The 21152-nt window shown below is 37.0% G+C and overlaps 1 protein-coding gene across 3 annotated transcripts in view; it reads left to right on the top strand.

Annotated features, from left to right (window-relative positions):
• The window catches only part of SERPINI1 (serpin family I member 1), an 81090-nt gene extending 60173 nt beyond the window's left edge, over positions 1–20917 (top strand). For all 3 annotated transcript variants that reach the window (XM_058556402.1, XM_058556401.1, XM_058556403.1), the window contains exons 6-9: positions 6825–6922; positions 18753–18839; positions 20252–20341; positions 20589–20917. In XM_058556402.1, the coding sequence (XP_058412385.1) occupies positions 6825–6922; positions 18753–18839; positions 20252–20341; positions 20589–20665 (352 nt within the window). In that variant the 3' untranslated portion in view covers positions 20666–20917. The remainder of the gene's footprint in view (positions 1–6824; positions 6923–18752; positions 18840–20251; positions 20342–20588) is intronic.
• Positions 20918–21152: the final 235 nt, after the last annotated feature.

Raw genomic sequence — 21152 nt, 5'->3', positions numbered from 1 at the left:
CCTCCTCCTCTCCTGCTCCTTCTCCTCCTTTTTTAAAAGTAATCTTTCATTTTCATGCAGTCCTGCACAGAGATACAGGCTCACATTGATTCATTCAGTACTGTTTACCAGGACCTAGTTTCAGATATCAGTCAATATTCTTAGCTTTATTTTAGAAGATTTTTCAATAGATTGTCTCTGAATATCATTTGCATTGACAGTCTTCTGTATTTCGTTAATATTTAAAGTTGATTATAGCTGGAGAGAAAATAATCTTCAACATTACTGGAAGAAGTGCAAGCAAGTCACTGTGCTAAGTGCCAAGATGCAACCATAAATAAGCAAGAAGAAGCTTAACATTCTCCTTGTGGCTGCAAGAATAAAATCTATGCAGGGTCTTGATGTTCTGACTGCTATCCACTTCCTCAGCCCTAGCTCTGCCACTTACCACATCAAACATTTTGTAGCATGTACTATCCATGTGCTTGTAGTTATGCCACAGACAAATATTTCATGCCTCTGAGCCTTTATGTACGTTGTTGCATTGACCTCAAATGCCCTCCTCACATTTCTTTGCCAGATATTGTTTACTTAGCCTTTGGGGTATAGCTCTGGCACCACCTCTCCTAGGAAGCCTTCCATAGACCACCTGATGGAGCAGGTGACCCTCACTTTCACCTCACTTGTGCTCCTCCCTGTTATGACAATACATTTATGTTACCACCCCACAATGAGATTACCTTTTGGTAGGTCTTGCTTTCCTTCTGCAAGTTCTTCTAGCATGCAGTCAGTTCTCTTCTCCATAACAGAGATACCGTAAGTGTTTGGAAAACCAAACCCAACTGAAGATATTTATTCTGTTCTTGAATACCTTAAAACTTAGTAGGGGAGCTAGACCAGTAAACACAAACAACAAGTTTATAAACATAATGTATAAATTTTAGGCTAGAAAACAAGACAAAAATAAACACGATAAACATATGTGTGTGTGTATGTGGAAGTACAGTTCTAACATGCATTCCATATTAAGAAAATTATACATATATGATTAATTATTAATCATTAATTATTAATAATTAATTAATGAACACTGAAAGGTAATAAGACATTAGTATTAAAACTGAATTACTAAAAACTCTAACTCATTCATGTTCATTCTAATTTTAGGAATTGTCATTTAAAAGTTACATCTTCTATAAATGCTTATTTTTCCCAAAACTTAGCTGATGTTTGCTTATGTTAATGAAGGAGATCTATTTGGAACTGTAGACGTTTTGGCTAGAAGTATATTTACACATTTTGTTAGTGTTATATATTCATAATATGTAACCACACATAATATACAGCCATACATTTCTTAGTCTACATGTAAAAATTAAGGTAATCATAACCCAAATGGTTTACTTTTCTTCTTTTTGGCTAAGATATTTAGCTTGCATAATTTTCCGTGACAATACATTTATGTAGAAAGATTCCACCATAAGTCTATTCTCAAGGAGAGGTAGCCGATGAATATCTAACAAATAAAGCCAAGTTTTTTTTGTGTATGATAATTGACATCTACATACTTAATATATAAACAGTGTATTTTAACTCTAAAAGAACAATTTACTTTTAAACATTAAATTTAAATAACTATCTACATCAGATGTAAAAATCTCATCTAGTGACCTTTTATCATTGATTTTGAATTTTTTTTTGCATTTTATAAAGAATTCCTTTTGATAATATGAGAAATCCAGTACAGTATTAAAGCTTCCCTTATTAAATTCTATGAATTAAGTGCAGCATCTCCAAATGCTTCAATTCTATGAGGATGCAGTTGTTTAGGAGTATTTTAACAGAATTCTAAATGAATACTTAATAAGCATCACATATTCTAATTCAACCGTATTCACTAGAAAATGTGGCCTCCAGGTCCTGTCCTGGAATTGAACGTGGCAGCAGAAGAAAATTAAATTTTCATTTCCTAAGAGATACTCTTCAATTATGAAATAGTTTAGCTTGCTTGCTCAATATTAATGCCTGTTACTAAACTAGGCACAGTTAATGACCGTGTATCCATTTCTGTAAGAGTTCTATGAACTCTCCCTCTGCATAGAGCGGGAGACTAATAGCTAGATAAGAAAAATTTAGTTTCCCTTTTTAAGAGATTGACTGTTTTCACATACTTGTGTGTCGGTAATCAATGGAAAACTATCCTCTCCCTCCATTTTACAGCATTAGGATCCACTAAATGCTCAGTGAGGGTAATGGTTTATGTGACCCAATCTTAGAAAGGTAAACATTTTCTAATAGCTGTGCTCTAGGTTTACGCAAATGTCTGTCTTAAATGGTTTGAATAGTTTGCTTCATATGGAGATGTTACTCTGAAAATGCAACTTTGCATTTCTGTGATTTGACCACATTCTTGTCCTGCTTGACAGGTCCTTCTACTTTCTGTTATACCAGATTTTATACAAATAGCTTTAAGATGCTTCCTTGAGAGGTATAGGGCATTTGGTGTGGGGAGAAGGGGCAATTACCTTTGTATTTTTGTTGTTTTTTCCCCTGAACAATAAATCCTACAGGAATCAGATGCTGAATTAAAATTGCATTTTTATCCAAAATACAAGAATCTGTTCAGGAGATGGTAAGACTGCTAGACCTATGTGTTATCACCAATCCAGTGAAATACCACAAGGTTTATGCACAGTCATATATCTCTAAGACTTAAATGAGATTGCTAGATATTCTTCCAATTTATTCATGGCAGCAAAAATAGTTTGGCTAATAGGTAAAAAAAAAAAATATATATATATATATATATATATATATATATATATAAAGCACTTTAGAATAATGCTTGGCAGAGAGTAAGCATCGTATAATTAATTTTTATTTATTATTACTGTTATTGTTTACTTTTCAATGTACATTTTAAGTCCTAATATTTATCTTGAGTTAATCTATGGGTAGCTTTATATATAGTTTTCTCTAATTAGGACTTTTTTTGAACTTGGTTCTAATGATGGTTCTCTTCATTATATATTCTTGCTTTTCAGTCTTTACTGATATAGCTTAGGTATAAGAAGATTTCTCTAAAATCAAATATCTTCATACTCGGAATGAGGATTTACCTGACCATAGTATCTTTCCACTCTGACTTTTTGTTTTTTTTTCGTGAGGAAGATCGGCCCTGAGCTAACATCCGATGCCAATCCTCCTCTTTTTGGCTGAGGAAGATTGGGCCTGGGCTAACATTTGTGCCCATCTTCCTCTACTTTATATGGGACGCTGCCACAGCATGACTTGACAAGCGGTGCCTCGGTGCGCACCCGGGATCCTGGCCTGCAAACCCCAGGCCAACACAGCAGAGTGCACGCACTTAACCGCTGCACCACCACCCCGGCCCCTTTCCACTGAGACTTTTGTAGTCTCAGATTTGTCATTTGTGATCAGAGTGCTAGAAATCAAAGGATATAAAGTGGTTCTCTATTTTGTAACCGGAAACCATCCTGCTATTTAGAAATGATTGTCGGGGCCAGCCGGGTGGCACAAGTGGTTAAGTGCCCGTGCTCCGCTGTGGCGGCCCAGGGTTCCCTGGTTCTCATTCCGGGCACGCACTGACACACTGCTTGTAGAGCCATGCAGTGGCGGCATCCCATATAAAGTAGAGGAAGATGGGCATAGATATTAGCCCAGGGCCAGTCTTCCTCAGCAAAAAGAGGAGGATTGGCAGATGTTACCTCAGGGCCGCTCTTCCTCACAAAAGAAAAAAAAAAAGAAATGATTGTCTATTAATAAAGCACTTCAGTTTCATGTTTGTAAAAGAAAACCAATACATAAACCATCTGATTTTGTTCTTTAAAATGGGTGCTTTTTATTATTATTATTATTATTATTTTATTATTATTCTACAAAGTGTTTGATTAGTTCCTTAATTGTTTATAAATTTTATAAATCTCCTTATGTGTAATATTTATTTGCTCTTTTCTAACACTTGCTCCACACAGCTACTCAGTCTCCAAGGCTTCTGCCCTCTACATACCTCTTCACCTTATTCAGATAGAAAGTTGCAAATGTGTGATTACATTGCATGCCTGTCTTAAAACAGGCATGCCTTTTGGTTTTAAAAAAGCAGTGTTGTGGCTTTTTATTTTTAAATTCAGCAGGTGAAATGTAAAGTCTGCCTGTAGTTTGTTTGTTTTTTAAATAAGCCATTGTTAGAATTATAATGAGTAGTGTCTTTGCAGTCAGAAAGACCTTAGCTCACACCCTCATTCTATTACCTACTAGCTCGGTGATTAGGGCAAGTTGCTGAGCTTTTTTGAACTTCAGTTTGTTTTTCTGTGGAATAGAAATAACAGTACCTGCCTCATAGGATTGTGTGAGATTAGCATAGGGATGATTAAATGAGATACTATACATAAAAGGATTTGCATTATGCCTGGGACATAGTAAGCACTCAGTATATGGGAGATGATAATGATGATGTACATTAGTATTAGCCTATGTTAAGAGGAAAGAGATAGTAAATGGATAATAGCTATTTTTCAATAATTTGAAAAGGAAAAAAGATGAGGAATGGATAAGTGGAAATTGTTTACATCCTGTCTTCCACTTTGAACAAACACTCACAGACACCTAGAATTTATTTCACTTCAACTTATGTATTTTGTCCTATGCCAAATACTACACATATTAAAATGAAAAAGACACTAGATTTGACTGATTTGCAAAGTAGCAGAAATTAATCCAGCTGTTTAGTCAGATTACTCCACCAACTAAAATGCAAATATACAATGCCTTAACATCTGTAATAATGTGAATGTTATATATAACTGCAACATAATAAGTACTATTAACAGTATTTGCCTCCTACATGCCAGCACCATCTAAGACTTTTAGAAACCTTATTCAATCCCCTCAACAATACAATGAAGTAAGTGCTACTATTGCCATTTTCCACATGCCAAATCTGAGGCTCAGAAATTAAGAAACTTGCCCAAATTTAATCTGGCTACATTACCATCCTCACCTGAACAGCCAGCCTTGGAATTGTGAAACCAACCAAGTTCCTTTTAAGAAGCAAACAGAATCCCCTGCTGTTGCCCTCCTTTACTTGCCTAGTTTAGGTGGATCAGCACGCACACCACCACCGGGATCCACATTCCTGCTCTGCCTCTCGTTAGCTGTGCGACCCGGGTCAAGTTATGTCATCTTTCTGCCCCTAGTTTCTTCCTTTATTAACTGGGCTAATAACAATACCTACCTCAAAAGGCTGTGGTGATATTTAAATTAATCTGTTTTTTTTATAGGAACAGTTCCTGATATATAGTAAGCTCCATATAAGTGATCAAAAAATAAATAATAATAATAAAGCACACACACACAAACACCTTAATCAAGCTGTCAAATGTATTCTCTGAGACATTCCATATTTTCCTATTCATCTCCCTTTCAACTTTCACAATCAATATCTGCTTTTTGTAGAAAACAAAATAAACAATGGTAAGTCCAAGTTCAAGTGTTGGATATAGATAAAATTCACTAAGTTTAGTATATATGCTACACATTTCCTCGTCTGTTGGTCATATTTTTCCATAAACATGGACCTGCTAAAACTGTTCTCCCCTGATCATTCCTCTTGGTGTCTGAGTCTTGTTTATAGCAATCATTCCCTTGTCATTCTTCCTAAAACCAGACAATAGAAAGGATGCTGATGTAACATTTAGTGACTATCACAGACAGCTCTTTTAAGGACACAGCCCATTGCCTAAAAAGTTATATTTATGATCTGTATTGATCAAGAGGCAACATCTTAGGAAAAAAGGAAACATTTAGTTCTAACCAGTTGTTTTCACATTTTATAAAAAAGTAGTAAAAGCCTTTGCTTTAAAAAAATGCGTTTGTTTGTTAATGCAGCCACATTTGGTCCATATCTTTCATTAGAAAGGTGGGTGATACAATTCATTGGTTTGGGAGAGATTTCATTTTAGGACCAATTTGGCTTTCTGTGGAAAACTTTTTTTAAATTAATATTCTGTTTGTGACTACTGTACTTATTTTCAATTAAGTTTTTGAATAATGTTTTATTTCTTCTTACAAAAGTAATACACATTTATGTATAATAATTCATAAAGTCCATTAGAACAAAAAATAAAGATTTTATTCTTTGTTTAAAAAAACTCAACAATAATTGTAAAAGTGCATAGTTTTTAAGATGTAATATTTAACGTACTTTCATTGATTAGCAGTTTTTCCCTGATGCTACCACGAGAACAGGCTTATGTCCTAGAGATTAATATAACCATGAAGATATATATTTTATAATGTGATAGATTTTATGTTTTCTTTCTCTGAGTTGTATGGAGTTGAAGTGTTATACAGCAAAACTTGGCTCTTATGTAACCCTTTCCATAAGGTGAGAAGTTGATCAATATACTAAGAAGAGAATAAAATACCTTGGATAAATGTATGATTTATCATTACTAGCTTAAAAAATCAAAAATATTACTTAACTAGTGCAAAGGATTTTGAAAGCTACTCATTTACAAGTTTTACATAGTCGATAGTAATGTTTCTTGATCTCAAAACTCATTTATTCCACCATATATTATGGTTTTGTGTCCATATCATATATTTTTCCTTCTTAATAATTTAATACTATTCTGATATGTTATTCTCTTTGACGCCCCTTCTTTTTACAAGCACAATCAAATACTACTTGCAGTCAAAAGCCAGTTTTAGCATAATTTCTCCTCTATAAAACAGGCTTTTAAAATCAACATATCTAATATTTTACTCTCGTCCCGGGTAACAGGATGCTGGAACTAAATACTTTTCCCCTATGTGCTTTCCAGGTTCACAGTGGAACAGGAAATTGATTTAAAAGATGTTTTGAAGGCTCTTGGAATAACTGAAGTTTTCATCAAAAATGCAAATTTGACAGCCTTGTCTGGTAGGAAATAAACATCAATTTAAAAAATATTATCCCATAAACGTTTTTTAAAATGATGATGTTGAATCCTCTATTTACCATGGAGTTCTGAGGTAAAATATAGTTATCACTTGCCAGATAAATATAACAAATGTATTTAACTTCTACGAGCAAAACTATAAATACAGTCATAACATTAAGTTTATGTTATTCTGGTCCATGTCTTATCTTCAATAGTATATTATATTCTCCAGAAGACCTGTCTTATACATCTTGGAATTCCCCATCTCATCTGACACAATGCCTTGTAGAGTAGATAATCAATAAATGTGTTGAGTGAATATCTCAATATGTCCCATTATAATAAATCATATAGGAAAGAGAGAAGGAAGAGAGGATAAACGAGTGCCTGCTGTGAGAACTAGACACTTTTTCAAAGGATACCTAGTGAGACGATGTAAATATTATCCTAACTCTTCAATAAGTAAGGTTGGTTTTACAGAAGTAGCTTCAAAATATTCCTGGCATGTTGGGTGTTGAGTAATTTATTTTAAATAGTCCAAGAAAAAAATCCAGTTGCATTATTTGATTCAGATGCCCTAATTTGTTCAGGGTAAAAATCATAACATGTTAGTAATGTTAAAGTACTTGGGACTTGTACAACCTTTTGGAAATATTTTTAAACAGCTAATCCCAAGGCATTTATTATTGAAATAAAGTACCTGTGAGTTTAAGACTTAGCTTATGTGATGATTATTTTGTATCATTTCTATAGAACATGAAAAATAAAACAATCCGTTTTCTGATGAGATAAAGGCAAATATAGATCAAGATAAAAGAAACTCAACGTGTAAGTCCTCTTTATATGCAATGTATTGAACCCAATTCTTCAACTAGAGAGAGCTGAGGTGATAGAAGATTCCTTAGCAGTTCATGTGTTACAGGAGAGAATGTAGTTTTCCTCTCCTGAAGTAAGAGCCTATAGGAAATCAAGCTGACTGAATAATAGCTTCTAAACCTGGAGTGTGAGGGCCCATGAAGTGAATTCAGGGAAGTGATGCCTCCACCCTTAAAATTGCATATAGATATGTCTGTGCGCGCACGCGCGCGCACGCACGCATGCGCAGGAGAGAAAAAGAGAGAGAGAGACAGGGTGGAGATAGCAGATTCATAGTTTTCAAGAAATTCTCAAGGAGTCTACAATCAAGAAAAGCCTTGTCTTCCCAGATTTAGGAGTGGGCAGATAGTTTTCTAATCAACAACTCAGCTTCTAGCAATGAGATGATACTGATGTATTTGATACTGCAACCTCTATCCTTCGTTTAGAGAGCTTACATCCCAAAACACTGATAGAGCTTTTCTAAATGTCTGCTATATAAATGTTCCTGTCCACACAAGAGAATGAATTTTCCCCGGGCAAAGGTTTTCATTGCTCACATCCAAGCTCCTAGGGCTCTGAACTCTTCGGTGGGACTGTCAAGAAGGTAGGACTGGTGGACGTTCAAAAGGTAATGGATACATTTGTACTTGAGTCAGAAATATATTCGTGGCTCAAGCATAAAATAATTTAAAGTTCTTATACTCCCTTCCTTAGGAATGGAGAGAATCTACCTGCCATACTGGCCAAATTCCAGCTGGATAATTACATTCTGCTTTCCTACCACGGCTCTATTTTCAGTTTGATTTGAGATTCCTCACTGTCTCACCCAAACATCTAGACAGTTATTTCACACACATAGAATATTGGCTGCTTTTCAGTCCTGAGGGAACAGCACTGCAGTGGCAAATCAATTATTGTGGTCAGTGTAGCTTAAAATTTTTGACATATCTGGAAGTTTTATAAGGTAATATTTAATTGCCTTTACTATGTACAGAGACAATGGAGCATCAATATACATTATGAATGCAGATGGTTTGAAGATTTGAAATAACACTAGGCTCTTTCAGAGTTCATATAGTCTGTGCGTGGAGTCTCTTCGTTTGATCAAACCTGCATCAGAATTGAATCCTTCTCAGCACCCTGCTCACAGCTGCATTTGCAGTATCCGGCACAGGGCTGACATGTAGTTGGCACACAGTAGATGATACTAAAGAATAAAACAAGAGAGGGAAGGAGAGAAGAGGTTTCTTCGGGGCCACCTTATACATTACATTTATTGGAACATTTAACTCCTTAAAACATCAGTAAGAAATCCAGGATTGGCCATCCTCAAACACTACCCAGCTCAAGTCTTTAGGATAACTCTATGAAAGATGTAAGGCCAGCCTCTCAAGTTTTCAGTGATTGATTCTTAAATTCCTAGTTTTGCCAGTCTTGGTAGCCCCAGTATGCCAGCCACCCCAGCCAGTACATCCTTCATTCTCTCTCTTTCTCTCTCTCCCTCACACACACACACACACACACACACACACACACACACACTCAAACATACACATTAATATATGAATCCTTCATTCAAAAACTATCTGGTGACACCGCTATAAAACTTGCCTCTCTGTTTCCTCTAAATTTGGTAGCATTTATTCCCTGCATCATTTATTTGGGCACCATACACTCTGCCTCACATGGTTGGTATCCTTTTTACGTCTAGTGTTTTGTCTCTCCGAATAACGTGAAAACCTTGATGACTGAAGTGTCTATGACACTTAGTAACCCCCACAAGTAGCCAGGAAAATTATTAGCATGTTTTTGGTTATTTCTTCCTTCTTTAATGAGACTTGCATGGTGTTTAAGATACGCAACATTAATTATATTCAATGCCATGTCTATTCCTTTCATTTAACAACTCTCTGTGAGGCAGATAGTGCAAGCAAAGTACTATGTCGTAAAAATGAAGAAATGCTTAAGATATCATACCTGCTTTGATGAAGCTTAAGGACTTGTGGAGAAAAAGACAAACAGCTGGATTTAATAAAAGGAAGAGTGGTAGAAATCTTTTATTGCAGCAGTATTCTCAACTAGGACAATTTGCCCTCCAGGCGACATTTGGCAATTGCTGGAGACCTTTTTGGTTGTCACAACTGGGGAGTGCTACTGGCATCTAGTGGGTAGAGGTCAGGGATGCTTCTGCATGCCTGTGATCTACACTGCACAGCACAGGCCCCCTCAACAAAGAATTATCCAGCCCAAAATGTCAATTGTGATGAGTTGAGAAACCCTGTACTAGAGAAAGCATTGTGGAAGCAGAGAGGGGAAAAAAATCAATGGGTAGATTGGGAGCATATTGGGTCAAAAGATGGAGAAGGAGAATATAGGTATGTAGTTTAGCTTTTAAATGCATAGAACATTTTTGAACATCTTAGAAAATGATAGCAGCGGTTACCTCTAGAATAGAGGACAGAGGCTCTTAATAAGAGAGGAGTTTGTGTTGCATATACTGCTGTGTACTGTTTGGAATTTTACCTTGTGTATGTAATACGTTTTCAATTAAAATTCTTACTTAGAAACTGGGAAAATCTGTTAAAAATAACACTAGTAGTAGAATTCACAAATTCAAAAAGCACCCAGAAAACAATTCAGTACTGTTGTGGCTACTTTCTTAAATTATGTAATGAAATTTTTATCTTTCTTCAAAAATAGCAAATATGATTTAGCAGTGGACAAAAAAAAAGAAAACTCTGCTTCATGTTCTCTTGTTTTTGGAAAAACTGAGTGACTTGAGAGTCCTTTGCTAGACCTCTTGAATCCACTCTTTCATTTTCTGTTCATGGCATCCACCTTCATTTCAGACTCTCATTACTGCTGCCCTAGACTATTTCAATAGCCTCCTAGACAGTTTCCAATCTCTCTTCCATCCAGTCTGTCTTATCTACCACTGCCAAGATTAATTGCCTTAAAACTCACTCTCAGATCATTCCATTTCCTGTTCAAAGCCCCCCTTCAGTCTGCTGTGCACTGTCCACTACTCAGCAGGGCATTGAGACCTCAGCTCGCTCCAGCCTTAACTCTGCCTGATTCCTTATACACAGTTTGTGCTCCAGCCAAACTGGACACTTGCTCTGCACCTCACATCCCCCCAGCTCCCAATCTTTATGAAATCTCTCCCACTCAAAATACCTCTTGACTGAGCCTCGGCTCAAATATCCCCAACTTCATCAAGCCACCATGATTACACCAACCAGAAGTAATCACTCTTTCTTAAATTCTACAATATTCTGTACTTTTCCTTATGCCACATATTACATCTGATCTCATATTATTATTTATGCATTGGATATCCCCTGCCAGAATTCAAACGTCTCAAAGATTGATCCCTATGTGTATTTAGGAAGCACCCAGAACTGCACTTTCTGCTTAGTACTCACTGGATGAAGGAATGAATAAGATGAGATGCTCTGTACTTATTGTGGGTTTTTTTTTTTTCATTTCAATTTGATGTCCATCGCTTTTGATGCTAAATTCCATTAACATAAAACATAGTAAAGACTCATACAATAAACGTGGAATCTAGAGTGCTGAGAGGCATTTTCTTCTCAGGCTCGATTTAAAATGCTCATCTAGTTGCAGCGAGGATCCTGTTAGAGAGTAAGGCTATTTTTGTAATGGAAATGAATGACTGTCAGCATTTGGGTTAATAGATAATCCTCTTGGAAAGTGTAGGGGGAAAGAGAAAGAGAGTACTAAATCCTTCAGCATAAAGTACAAGCTTTAATAAAGGAACCAATAAAATAAAGGAATTAAGAACACAGCAAAAGCCATATTCAGGTCAGACTCAAGTGCTTAGATTTCTGCTAGACTGACTCTTACATCCTGCCCTTGTTTGTTCTCCTTCTCCTCCTACCTGTAAGCCAGGGGGCTGTATTTCTCCTCCAGAGCCATAATTCCAGTTCTCCTCCTACGTTCTTGCCTGGACTACTGCAACAGCTAACAAACGTGATCTTGCTTCCCCTAGCTCTTTGCTCATCCGATCCACCCTTTACAGCTGCTGCCACAGATATCTTCTAAAATCAAAGCAGCCATGCCCCGTTACCTCTGGACAAGGTCCAGGCTCTCTAGCATCATGGTCCAAGCTCTTAAAATCAGGCGCATCCCCTGCCACTCCCCACCTCCTCGTAGCCCAGGCTCCAATTGGACCTTCAGGTCATTGCTGCAGCTTCTCTGACTCTGCAAGTATAATCCCCTGCCTGGAATGCCCTTGCCGCCTTCTCTGACTTTCCCTCTTCTACTTATTCTTCAAGAATCAGCCTAGATGTCACCGCCTCTGAGAAGCCTCCCCTGACATCCCTCCCTTCCTAGAAGGTTTACTTTCCCTCATGTGGGCTCTCACAGTGCACGGTGCTGTCACACCTTTCCCTTCCTCTTGGATAGTTTGTTCACATACCTGCCTCTGAGCTCGGAGCTCCTCAGAAGCAGGGACTGTGTCATAGCCATCTGTCTGTCCTCAGAGCCCAGTAGGTGCGGGGAGCAGGATAGATGCTGGGTGGGTGTGTGCCGTGAGGAAACGGTGCTGGCCCCGCCTCGTTCCAAGTGTGGGGGGCTTCTCTCGAGCCCCCAGCCCTCCTCACTCCCCGTGCTCCAGCCACACGCACCTGGCTTGTATCTGCCTCTGCCCCAGCTTTTGCCTCTGCCGGAAACTCCATCTCCAGGTCTTCCATGGCTGGCTCCTGGCTATTCTTTAGGTCTCAGCTCAAGTTGACCTTCTCAGACGTGCCTTTCCTAACACCCTACGTCAGGTAGCTCCTCTCCCCTGCCCGTGTCACCAGCCAACACGTCACCTTATCTTCTTTCTTAGTTACATTTACCACACCATGAAATGTGGTCATTTATTGATTACCTTTTTTGTTGTCCTTGTCATTTAATGTCTGCTTTCTCCCTCTTAGGAAGGAGCTGTTTAGTTCGCCACAGTATACCCAGTGCATCAATGTTGTCTGGCACATAGGAGGTGCCTAGTACCTGAATGAATGAATGAACAAATGAATATTTGCTGGACTATAACAAAATCTATCCAGAAAAACAAAGAAACACTATTCCTACCTTGAAGGAGTTCAAATTCAAGAAACCTTTCTAAAGTTCATGGGTGGGGCTGAAGCTAAAAATATTTTAGCAACTGACGTACAGAGACACTTTGGGTATTCTAGAGGTCTATTATGGAACTCTCTTCATGTTGTTATTCTAAGCATGTCCTTGGTGACGCAGAAATCTATTTAAATTGGCTGTGTTTAGGAAGAGTGCCACAAAGGAAGTAGTGGCATCCACTTGCATGGTGGCTATCCTGCCAGCATTGTGTTAGTCACGGATACTTAGAGCCTTTAGTGCTCTGCACAATACCTCATGTGAACAGGGTCCTTGATAAATATTTGCTCAGTGTCTGAATGAATGCCTTAGTATTTTGCCCTGCTTTCTTCAGAAGAGCTTGAATTCTTGCCCAGCTCTTCTCTGGGGAACCTAGGGTTTGCTGGCCCTGTTCCCATCCAATCCATTGTGAAAAGCCTGGCTCCATGCTGCCCGGAGGAAAGTAGGACCAGTCATTTGGCAGCAATGTCTGCTGTGGCCAGAAGGAGAAGAGTGGTTGGGGCCAGAGTATGGATTTTTTTTTTTTTTTTTTTGTAACTCTGTTTGCCTTTGATTTATTTATTTTCTTTTTTAGAAAATAGTTAAGTTTTCTCTAGCCGGTAAGACAAGCTCATCAGTGTACATCTCCTTAATTCCCCTCACACTCTGATTCATCAACTATCTGAGTGTGTACTTGGTGCCTGGCAGTGTGCAAAGAATAGTGGAAAGAAGATGAATAGGACAGCAACGTCCAGGCCTTCAAGGAGTAAGTGTGTGGCCTAGCAGGAAAGATGCCTTGATTGGCACATAATTACACAAGAATGAGCAGTATTGGAGGGCAACCATAGGAACCTGTGAACTCGCCCGCATTCCTGCATGACCGGATCTCCTTCTCAGACTTGGTGCAGCAGACACAGTCCTGCTTAAACCACTCTCAGCTTATATTTTATTTTAATGTGACTGCTTGAAGTTTGTCCCAAGAGAAAAAAGTTTCATTTTCCTTTTTTTCCTTCGATATCTGTGATGTGATTTCTTATTCATTACATTTTCTCCTACTTGTATATGCAAAAGGGTGGTGTTTTTCTGAAGGTTAAGTGTCCTGAGGTCTCGTTTACGTCTGTAGACATTTGCTGTCTGTCGTGTAGCAGTTAATCACCTCTGGGAGTTGGAACACTGGATTGGATCTTTATTTTGCTGTCTTTGAAATATAAGTGATGACACTCGTCTGTCACATCGCATTCCCTTTGCTCTTCTGCTGGATTAGATTTTTAGTTTTTTAGTGTGTGTGTGGTCTTTGTATTCTTTCCACCTCTGGTGCTATTCTCCATCAATTTTCCTAGAGCATCTACTTTGGATTAGTGTTATATGTTTTATTTATTACAAGAATAAACTTTATAGCCATAGTTGTGAACAGAATTGTGGTCATGGTTTCCATAGAGTGACAACACCCAAAGACTTACAATATGAAATAGCTACCCCTTTTCATTCAAAAATTACTAAGTTCCTGTTTATGCTGGGTTGAATACTGGAAAATTACACATTAACAGGAAACTCCCTCTACTTAGGTTAGTTCATTCATTCGTCCCACTAAATGCCAGAAGCCGGGGATACTAAGGGGAATGACACAATCCTTGCCTTAAGGAAATTGACAGTCCAGGAAGAGAGAGATATCAATGCAAATATGATATATTATAAAGGCTTCAATAGAATTAGATCCTAGATTCAGTGGGAAAGAGTGGTCAGTTCTACTTTAGTGGGGGATAGGAATCAGAAGAGAGCAGAAAAGGCCTGATAAGGATCAAAGCTAAGCCTTGAAAGTAGAGTAGGTGTCTGACTATACAAAGGTTAAGTGAGCTTCTGGGGCAGCAAAGACACAGAAGTGATCAAGTGTGGTATGTGCAGGTTACTGCAGTTCACATTATCTGGAGCACAGTGTATGGAGTGAAGGATGCTAAATGAATGAAGTGGAGGCAACCTCATGGAGGTCCTCATATTGCATACTGAGCAGGTATGCAGGTATCCAATAGACTGAAGATACCTACTGAAGATATCAACCTGGGAGGCAGAGCAAGCAGGAAAGGGGAAAGGGTTTTAAGTAGGGTAGTGGCCTAAATTGGTTTGTATTTGATAAGATCATTTCAGAGGAAGCGTTAATGTGAACTGGGGGCAGTTAGAGCAACTCTCAACTGCTGTCATAGTGCATTGTGACGTCCCTTGAAACTCATTTTAAAAAATTATTTGTATATGTTGCTGGGTTTAATTTCCTGATTTTTAAAGAACTTTTACCTCCATGTTAATAGGTGAGTTTGGTCTATGGTTTTCTTTTCTTAGATTGCTCTTCAATTTTAATAGCAAAGTAAGACTACCTGTAGATGGCTTAGATTGCTTTCATTCTCTTTATAGAGTCTAGAATAGTTTTATAACAGAAATTTCTGTCTGTTCCTTGAAGGTTTGGTTAAAATCACTTAGAAAACTATCTCGGCTTGGAGTCTTTAATTTTGAGGATGGGAGAAGTTTTTGTCTACTGATTTAACTACTTTAATGGTTACTGGATTATTCAGATATTCTATTTTTTCCTTGATAGAATTTTATAATTTATCCTTTTTATTTTTTGCTGAGGAAGATTGGCCCTGAGCTAACATCTGTTGCCAGTCTTCCCTTTTTGTTTGAGGAAGATTGTCCCTGAGCTAACATCTGTGCCAGTTTTCCTCTATTTTGTATGTGGGACACCGCTACAGCATGGCTTGATGAGCAGTGAGTAGGTCCGCGCCCAGGATCTGAACCCATGAAACCCGGGCCACTGAAGCAGAGCACACAAACTTAACCACTACACCACCGGGCCAGCCCCATTAATACATTTTTATAAAATTGTCCAGTTAATGGGAAACCTGTTCATTTTCAGTTATCTGCATAAAGAAGCACAAGAATCTTTTGGGGGAGATAGAAATATTCTGTATCTTATTTGTGGAAGGGGGTTCACAGATTATACATCTATCAAAGCTTACCAGATTGTGTATTGTAAACTGATACAGTTCATAGTAAATAAATTATACCTCATAAAGCTGATTAACATTTATCTGCAGAAAATTATACATGGTATTTTTTTGTGCTTTTTAAAAATTCTCTTCTGTATCTTTAGATATGTTCTCCTTTTTTGTCATAATATTGTTTATTTGGGTAATCTCTCTTTCTTCTTCATGAATCTTGTTAAAAGTTTGTCTGTTTCCTTATCTTTTAAATAACTAGCTCTCTGGGAAGAACCCTCAGCATCCTTGCTTTCTTGATAGTTCTGCCATAGTACCGTGCAGGATCACCCCCCCAAACACTACTGTTTTGTATGGGTAAATGAGAGCATCTGAGAAGTTAGGTGACCAGAATAGGGTACACTGGGGGCAGAAGTCAGAGTTGACAGGAAGAGATTCCTTCTTTAAAGATGCCTAGTGTGCCAGCAGGTCAGGCTCAGGGGCTCTTGGAGGCAGTTTCCTCTGTGCAAATTGGTATGGCTGAAGTATCATTTGGTGTCTTTGAGAACTCTCCTCAGAATATTTGAAGAGGGCTTAGCTGGCGATGTGGACACTCAATACCCTTTAGGAATGCGTTCTGTCACCTTTGTATTCAGGGCCATACGTTGGCTCTCAATGCATGACCCTCGCTTCACTGACAGACCAATGAAAACAGACAGCACAATCTGAAAATAATACAGCATCAGTTAACTACTAAACAGTTAACATATTTTACTGTCTTGGAATTCATGTGTTTGTTTTGCCAACTAAATATATTTGACTAGTTACTTAATGCAATTTTTATTTTTCTTTTTATTTGTTAAAAAAAAAGTTTTCTGGATTTGAGGGAGCTAATTATATTTAATTGTTTAATGTCAAAACTTTATTGCTTTTTATTTTTCTTCTAGTCATCAAGTGCATTCTAGAAGAAAAGGTCCTAATGTTTGAGATGGACTATTTCATAATGCAGTGCTTATATCTTAATACTAAAAATGAGCTGCGGAAGTAATATCCCTATTAAAAGTATATTCAGAGATGCCACTCAGTTGTCTTGGGGCTTATTCAAAATAATCAGGTGCTGTGCAAAAGATGTACTGATGTTCAACAATGTTGTTGAATATCATTCCCCATCCATATAAGATGATTATGTGTTTTTGAAAACTTGAAAGGAAAACGTATGTTATGGGTAGGACTTGGTTACTTACAGTCTTACTAAGTAGCCTAATGGGAAATCAGTTGTGCTTTTACTGAATGGTGCTAGGCATCAGCAACAAAATTGTTTATCTTAAATTTGAATTAGACCTCCTGGAATTGAAAAAAAAGGTATAAACTTGAGTAATCCTTTATCTTGCTTCCTTGCGCTATTTCCTTTTTATGTATTTGAGGTATCTTTTGTTTGTTTTGTTTTAGTCTTGGGGCAAATTTGGAAACCCAAGACTGAAAGCTATTGTATAGTTTGCCAGGGCTGCCATAACAGAGTCCCACAGCCTGAGTGGCTTAAGCAACAGACGTTTATTTTCTTACAGTCTGGAGGCTACAAGTCCAAGATCAAGACTTCTTCAGGATGGTTTCTTCTGAGGCCCCTCTCTTTGGCTTATAGATGGTCGTGTTCTGCCTTTGTCTTCACATGTTGTATTAGTCAGCGTTCTCCAGATGAACTGAACCAATAGAATGTATATATATACACATTTACAGAGAGAGAGGGAGAGAGATTCAGAGATTTATTTTAAGGAATTGGCTTGCACAGTTGTGGAGACTTTGAAAATCTAGAATCTGCAGGGTAGGCTGCAGACTGGAGGCTCAGGGAAGAGTCCAAAGGTAGTTGACCAGCAGAATTCCTTCTTACTTGCAAGAGGTCAGTCTTTGTCCTATTAAGACCTTCAGCTGATTGGATGGGGCCCACTCACCTAGTGAGGGTAATCTGCTTTACTCAAAGTCCACCAATTTAAATGTTAATCTCATCCAAAATAATGTTTGACCAAATATCTGGGCACTGTGGCCCAGCCAAGCTGACACATAAAATTAGCCACCGTGCATGGTCTTTCCTGTGTACCTTTGTGTGTCCGAATTTCCTCTTTTGATAAGGACACAAGTCATAGTGGGTTAGCGCCAAATTCAGTCACATTCTGAAGTCTTGGGGGTTAGGACTTGAACATATGAATTTTGAGAGAACACAGTTCAGCCCATAATAGCCATTAATTTAAAAGTAAGCAGAAATAGACAATTCAAAGAGAAAAACAGTTCTCTTATACTGAAAATGTATTATTTCCTCTGACCTTAGGATAAAGCATGTTGGTGAATCCTCAGAGAAACCAATTAACTGGAACGGGAAGTAACTTTTTTAGATATTCACATTTCTACAACCTAGAAGTCAATTTTATTTTTCTTTGCCAGGAATATTTATATTTTCACAGTAATTAGAGATTAAGTTTTTAAAAATTTCTTATTCTGGTTATATCTGAATTTCTACCTGTTTTCATTTTGTGTTTTTAAATTTCAGATTAGAACACAACTTGTAGAGGTTTTTATCTTGAGTTATGAACTAATTTGAAGTTGCTATTAAAAACAGACCCATGTTTCTGCTTTTTTTCTGGCAATATAAGAAATAAACAATGGGAAAATTACCAATAAAAATGAAATTACCAATAAAATTAACAAGAGAATACAAAATAAGAAAATCAGAAAACACATCTTCAACAGTTCTCTCAAATCATAAATGTAATCTTACAATGTTATCTCTTATGTTTTATATGGGTATCTTATGTCGCTTATATTTCTCAAATCTGTTGAACTAAAGGGTAAAATGCTTCCCTATCTCTGATACTGAAGAAATGCTTCTGTTATCTCTTTTTTGCAGATAACAAAGAAATTTTCCTTTCCAAAGCAATTCACAAGTCCTTCATAGAGGTTAATGAAGAAGGCTCAGAAGCTGCTGCCGCCTCAGGTGCCAAGTTATTGTTTTCTAGAATCTTCTTACCTTTTCTAGATTTTTATTTTTGAAGCAATCTTGAGTAGAGGACGAGGGTCATTTTTAGAACCAAGCCAAAAACCTGACTCTGCTCTAACTTAGAAATCAAGCTAATGCTGAACCAGCTAGAGTTTTCTAAATGGGATATGAAGTATGCCCTCACTTAGTGCCCCGATACAGAGTAACTCTCATCTCTAATGAGAGGCAGGAGGACATTGGCAGCTCTGTAGAATAGATTTTCCTACTGTGCTGCCTGTTGAAATGTTTTAAATATTTCTTTGCTGCCCTAAATATTTTTCTTCCTACCTAATTAATTGTGGAGGTTAGTTCTTAATTTTTTCAGTGAAAAGTTTTTGTTTTTTTAAAAGCACATGCGTAAACAAGAGTATATGATAGCATGTAATAAATAATTTTAACTAAAAATAATATTAATAAAATAATAATTTTAAATAAATAATTTTAAAATTTTGACCTAAATCACATATCCAAAGCAAAAGGGTAAATGTCCTTGATTATTTTGAATGTTCTGTCTTCTCTCTTCAAGTGAGAGTAATTTTTCCATTGACTTTTTTTCCATTTATTTATTTCCATCTCATGTTCAACAGCTATCATCAAATTTTAGTAGTATTTTTCTCTTCTCTGGTAAAATGTAACATATCATATTTAACCATATTATTTTTAACCTATGCAAACATTTGTCCATTAAAAAGATATCACCAAACTGTTTACAGGAGGAAATAGAAACACAGTGGTCTCAGGCATCAAGAAAGCTTAAAATCTTACATAATTTAATCTTGACCTTTTCCTGACAACGAATCACCCTGCCGCAAGACTAAAACGATGATCCTATTATAAGAATCTCAGGGGAATTCGGTTTCCCAGCTGTAGGAAACACCATACAGCTCTCACTGCTGTATTTGTCCTTTAATCACTGATGTTCTAGCCACTTACTAGAAGCCTGGTGACTTGCTATGTAAAAATCCTCATTTCAGACAAAAGAAATAATGATTTGAGAGTATAAAAAAAACTGTCTTCGTTTTTTGATTGGGTTTTTTTTTTCTTCTCCTCCTTCTCTTAACTCAAAGGTCATTTTAGTAAAGCCATAAGTATTTATCTAAGACTGAGAATAAAAATTTTGTGACAGGCAGAATAAATTGTCCTGTTATTTTTGGTGGGGTGGAAGGAGGAGACTGTATGTGTGCATATATTTTGTTTTTTAAAGATCAAGTAGAAATGTTAACACCTTTATAGTTTTTCTCTCTTTAAATCTTTAAAATCTTGTTTCCTGTAATTTGTTGCCTTTGCATTAAACGTAGATGGTTTGGAGAAATTACTCACTAGTCCCTGCACATCCACAGACATGTAATTACTTTCTCTCTGCACTGTAGGAATGATTGCAATTAGCAGGATGGCTGTGCTGTATCCTCAAGTTATTGTCGACCATCCATTTTTCTTTCTTATCAGGAACAGGAGAACAGGTAAGTCTGTTATGAGAACAGAACTTTATTTAATAGGCCAAAAAGAAATCATTTTTTAAAAGTGAGAACATTTTTTTCCACATTATTTGTCCGATAATTTCTAATGTTCAATTGATTTTTTAAATGAAAATAATTTATTAATATCTTCATTTTTAGAACATTGCTAATTGTAAGCAAGAAGGAAAATAACTCTCCCATTCTTTTCTTTTGTTCACCTCCTCTTTTGTTCACTTCCAACCCAATGTAGGTACAATCCTATTCATGGGACGAGTCATGCATCCTGAAACAATGAACACAAGTGGACATGATTTTGAGGAACTTTAAATCATTTCATTTGAACAACAAGGAAACTAGTAACTAAGCACATTATGTTGGCAACTGGTATATATTTAAGACTTGTGTTTTACAGTATATCTTAACATAATATTTAAAATAGCTCCAGATAAAAACAATGTATGTAAATTATAAGCCAATTTGTCAAGGAATGTTATTAGTATTATTGAAGTAATGGTCCTGTCGTGTCATTGTGTTTGTTGTGCTGGTATTTAAAATAAAAATACAAATTGAACATGTGAACACCTCTGTTTTTCATTTTAACAGTTGTGTGTAAAGATACCTCTAGGTAAAATTTGGGAACAGTGGTGTTTCTTGGCATCTTTAATCTTTCGTAAGCATGCAGAATCAAAGCACCAAAGTAAATTAGCATTATACGCTTATACCTAACAAGCAATAACAAGTGAGATGAACACAAATCTCAAGTGAGGTGAAGAATTTTGTGTATTCCATGAAAATTCTGATTTTTATTTCTCTG

The sequence above is a fragment of the Diceros bicornis genome, chromosome 15 (genome assembly GCF_020826845.1).
Source record: "Diceros bicornis minor isolate mBicDic1 chromosome 15, mDicBic1.mat.cur, whole genome shotgun sequence".
NCBI lineage: Eukaryota > Metazoa > Chordata > Mammalia > Perissodactyla > Rhinocerotidae > Diceros > Diceros bicornis.
The sequence above is the reverse complement of the archived record's forward strand: the minus strand, read 5'-3'. Positions and strand labels throughout refer to the sequence as shown.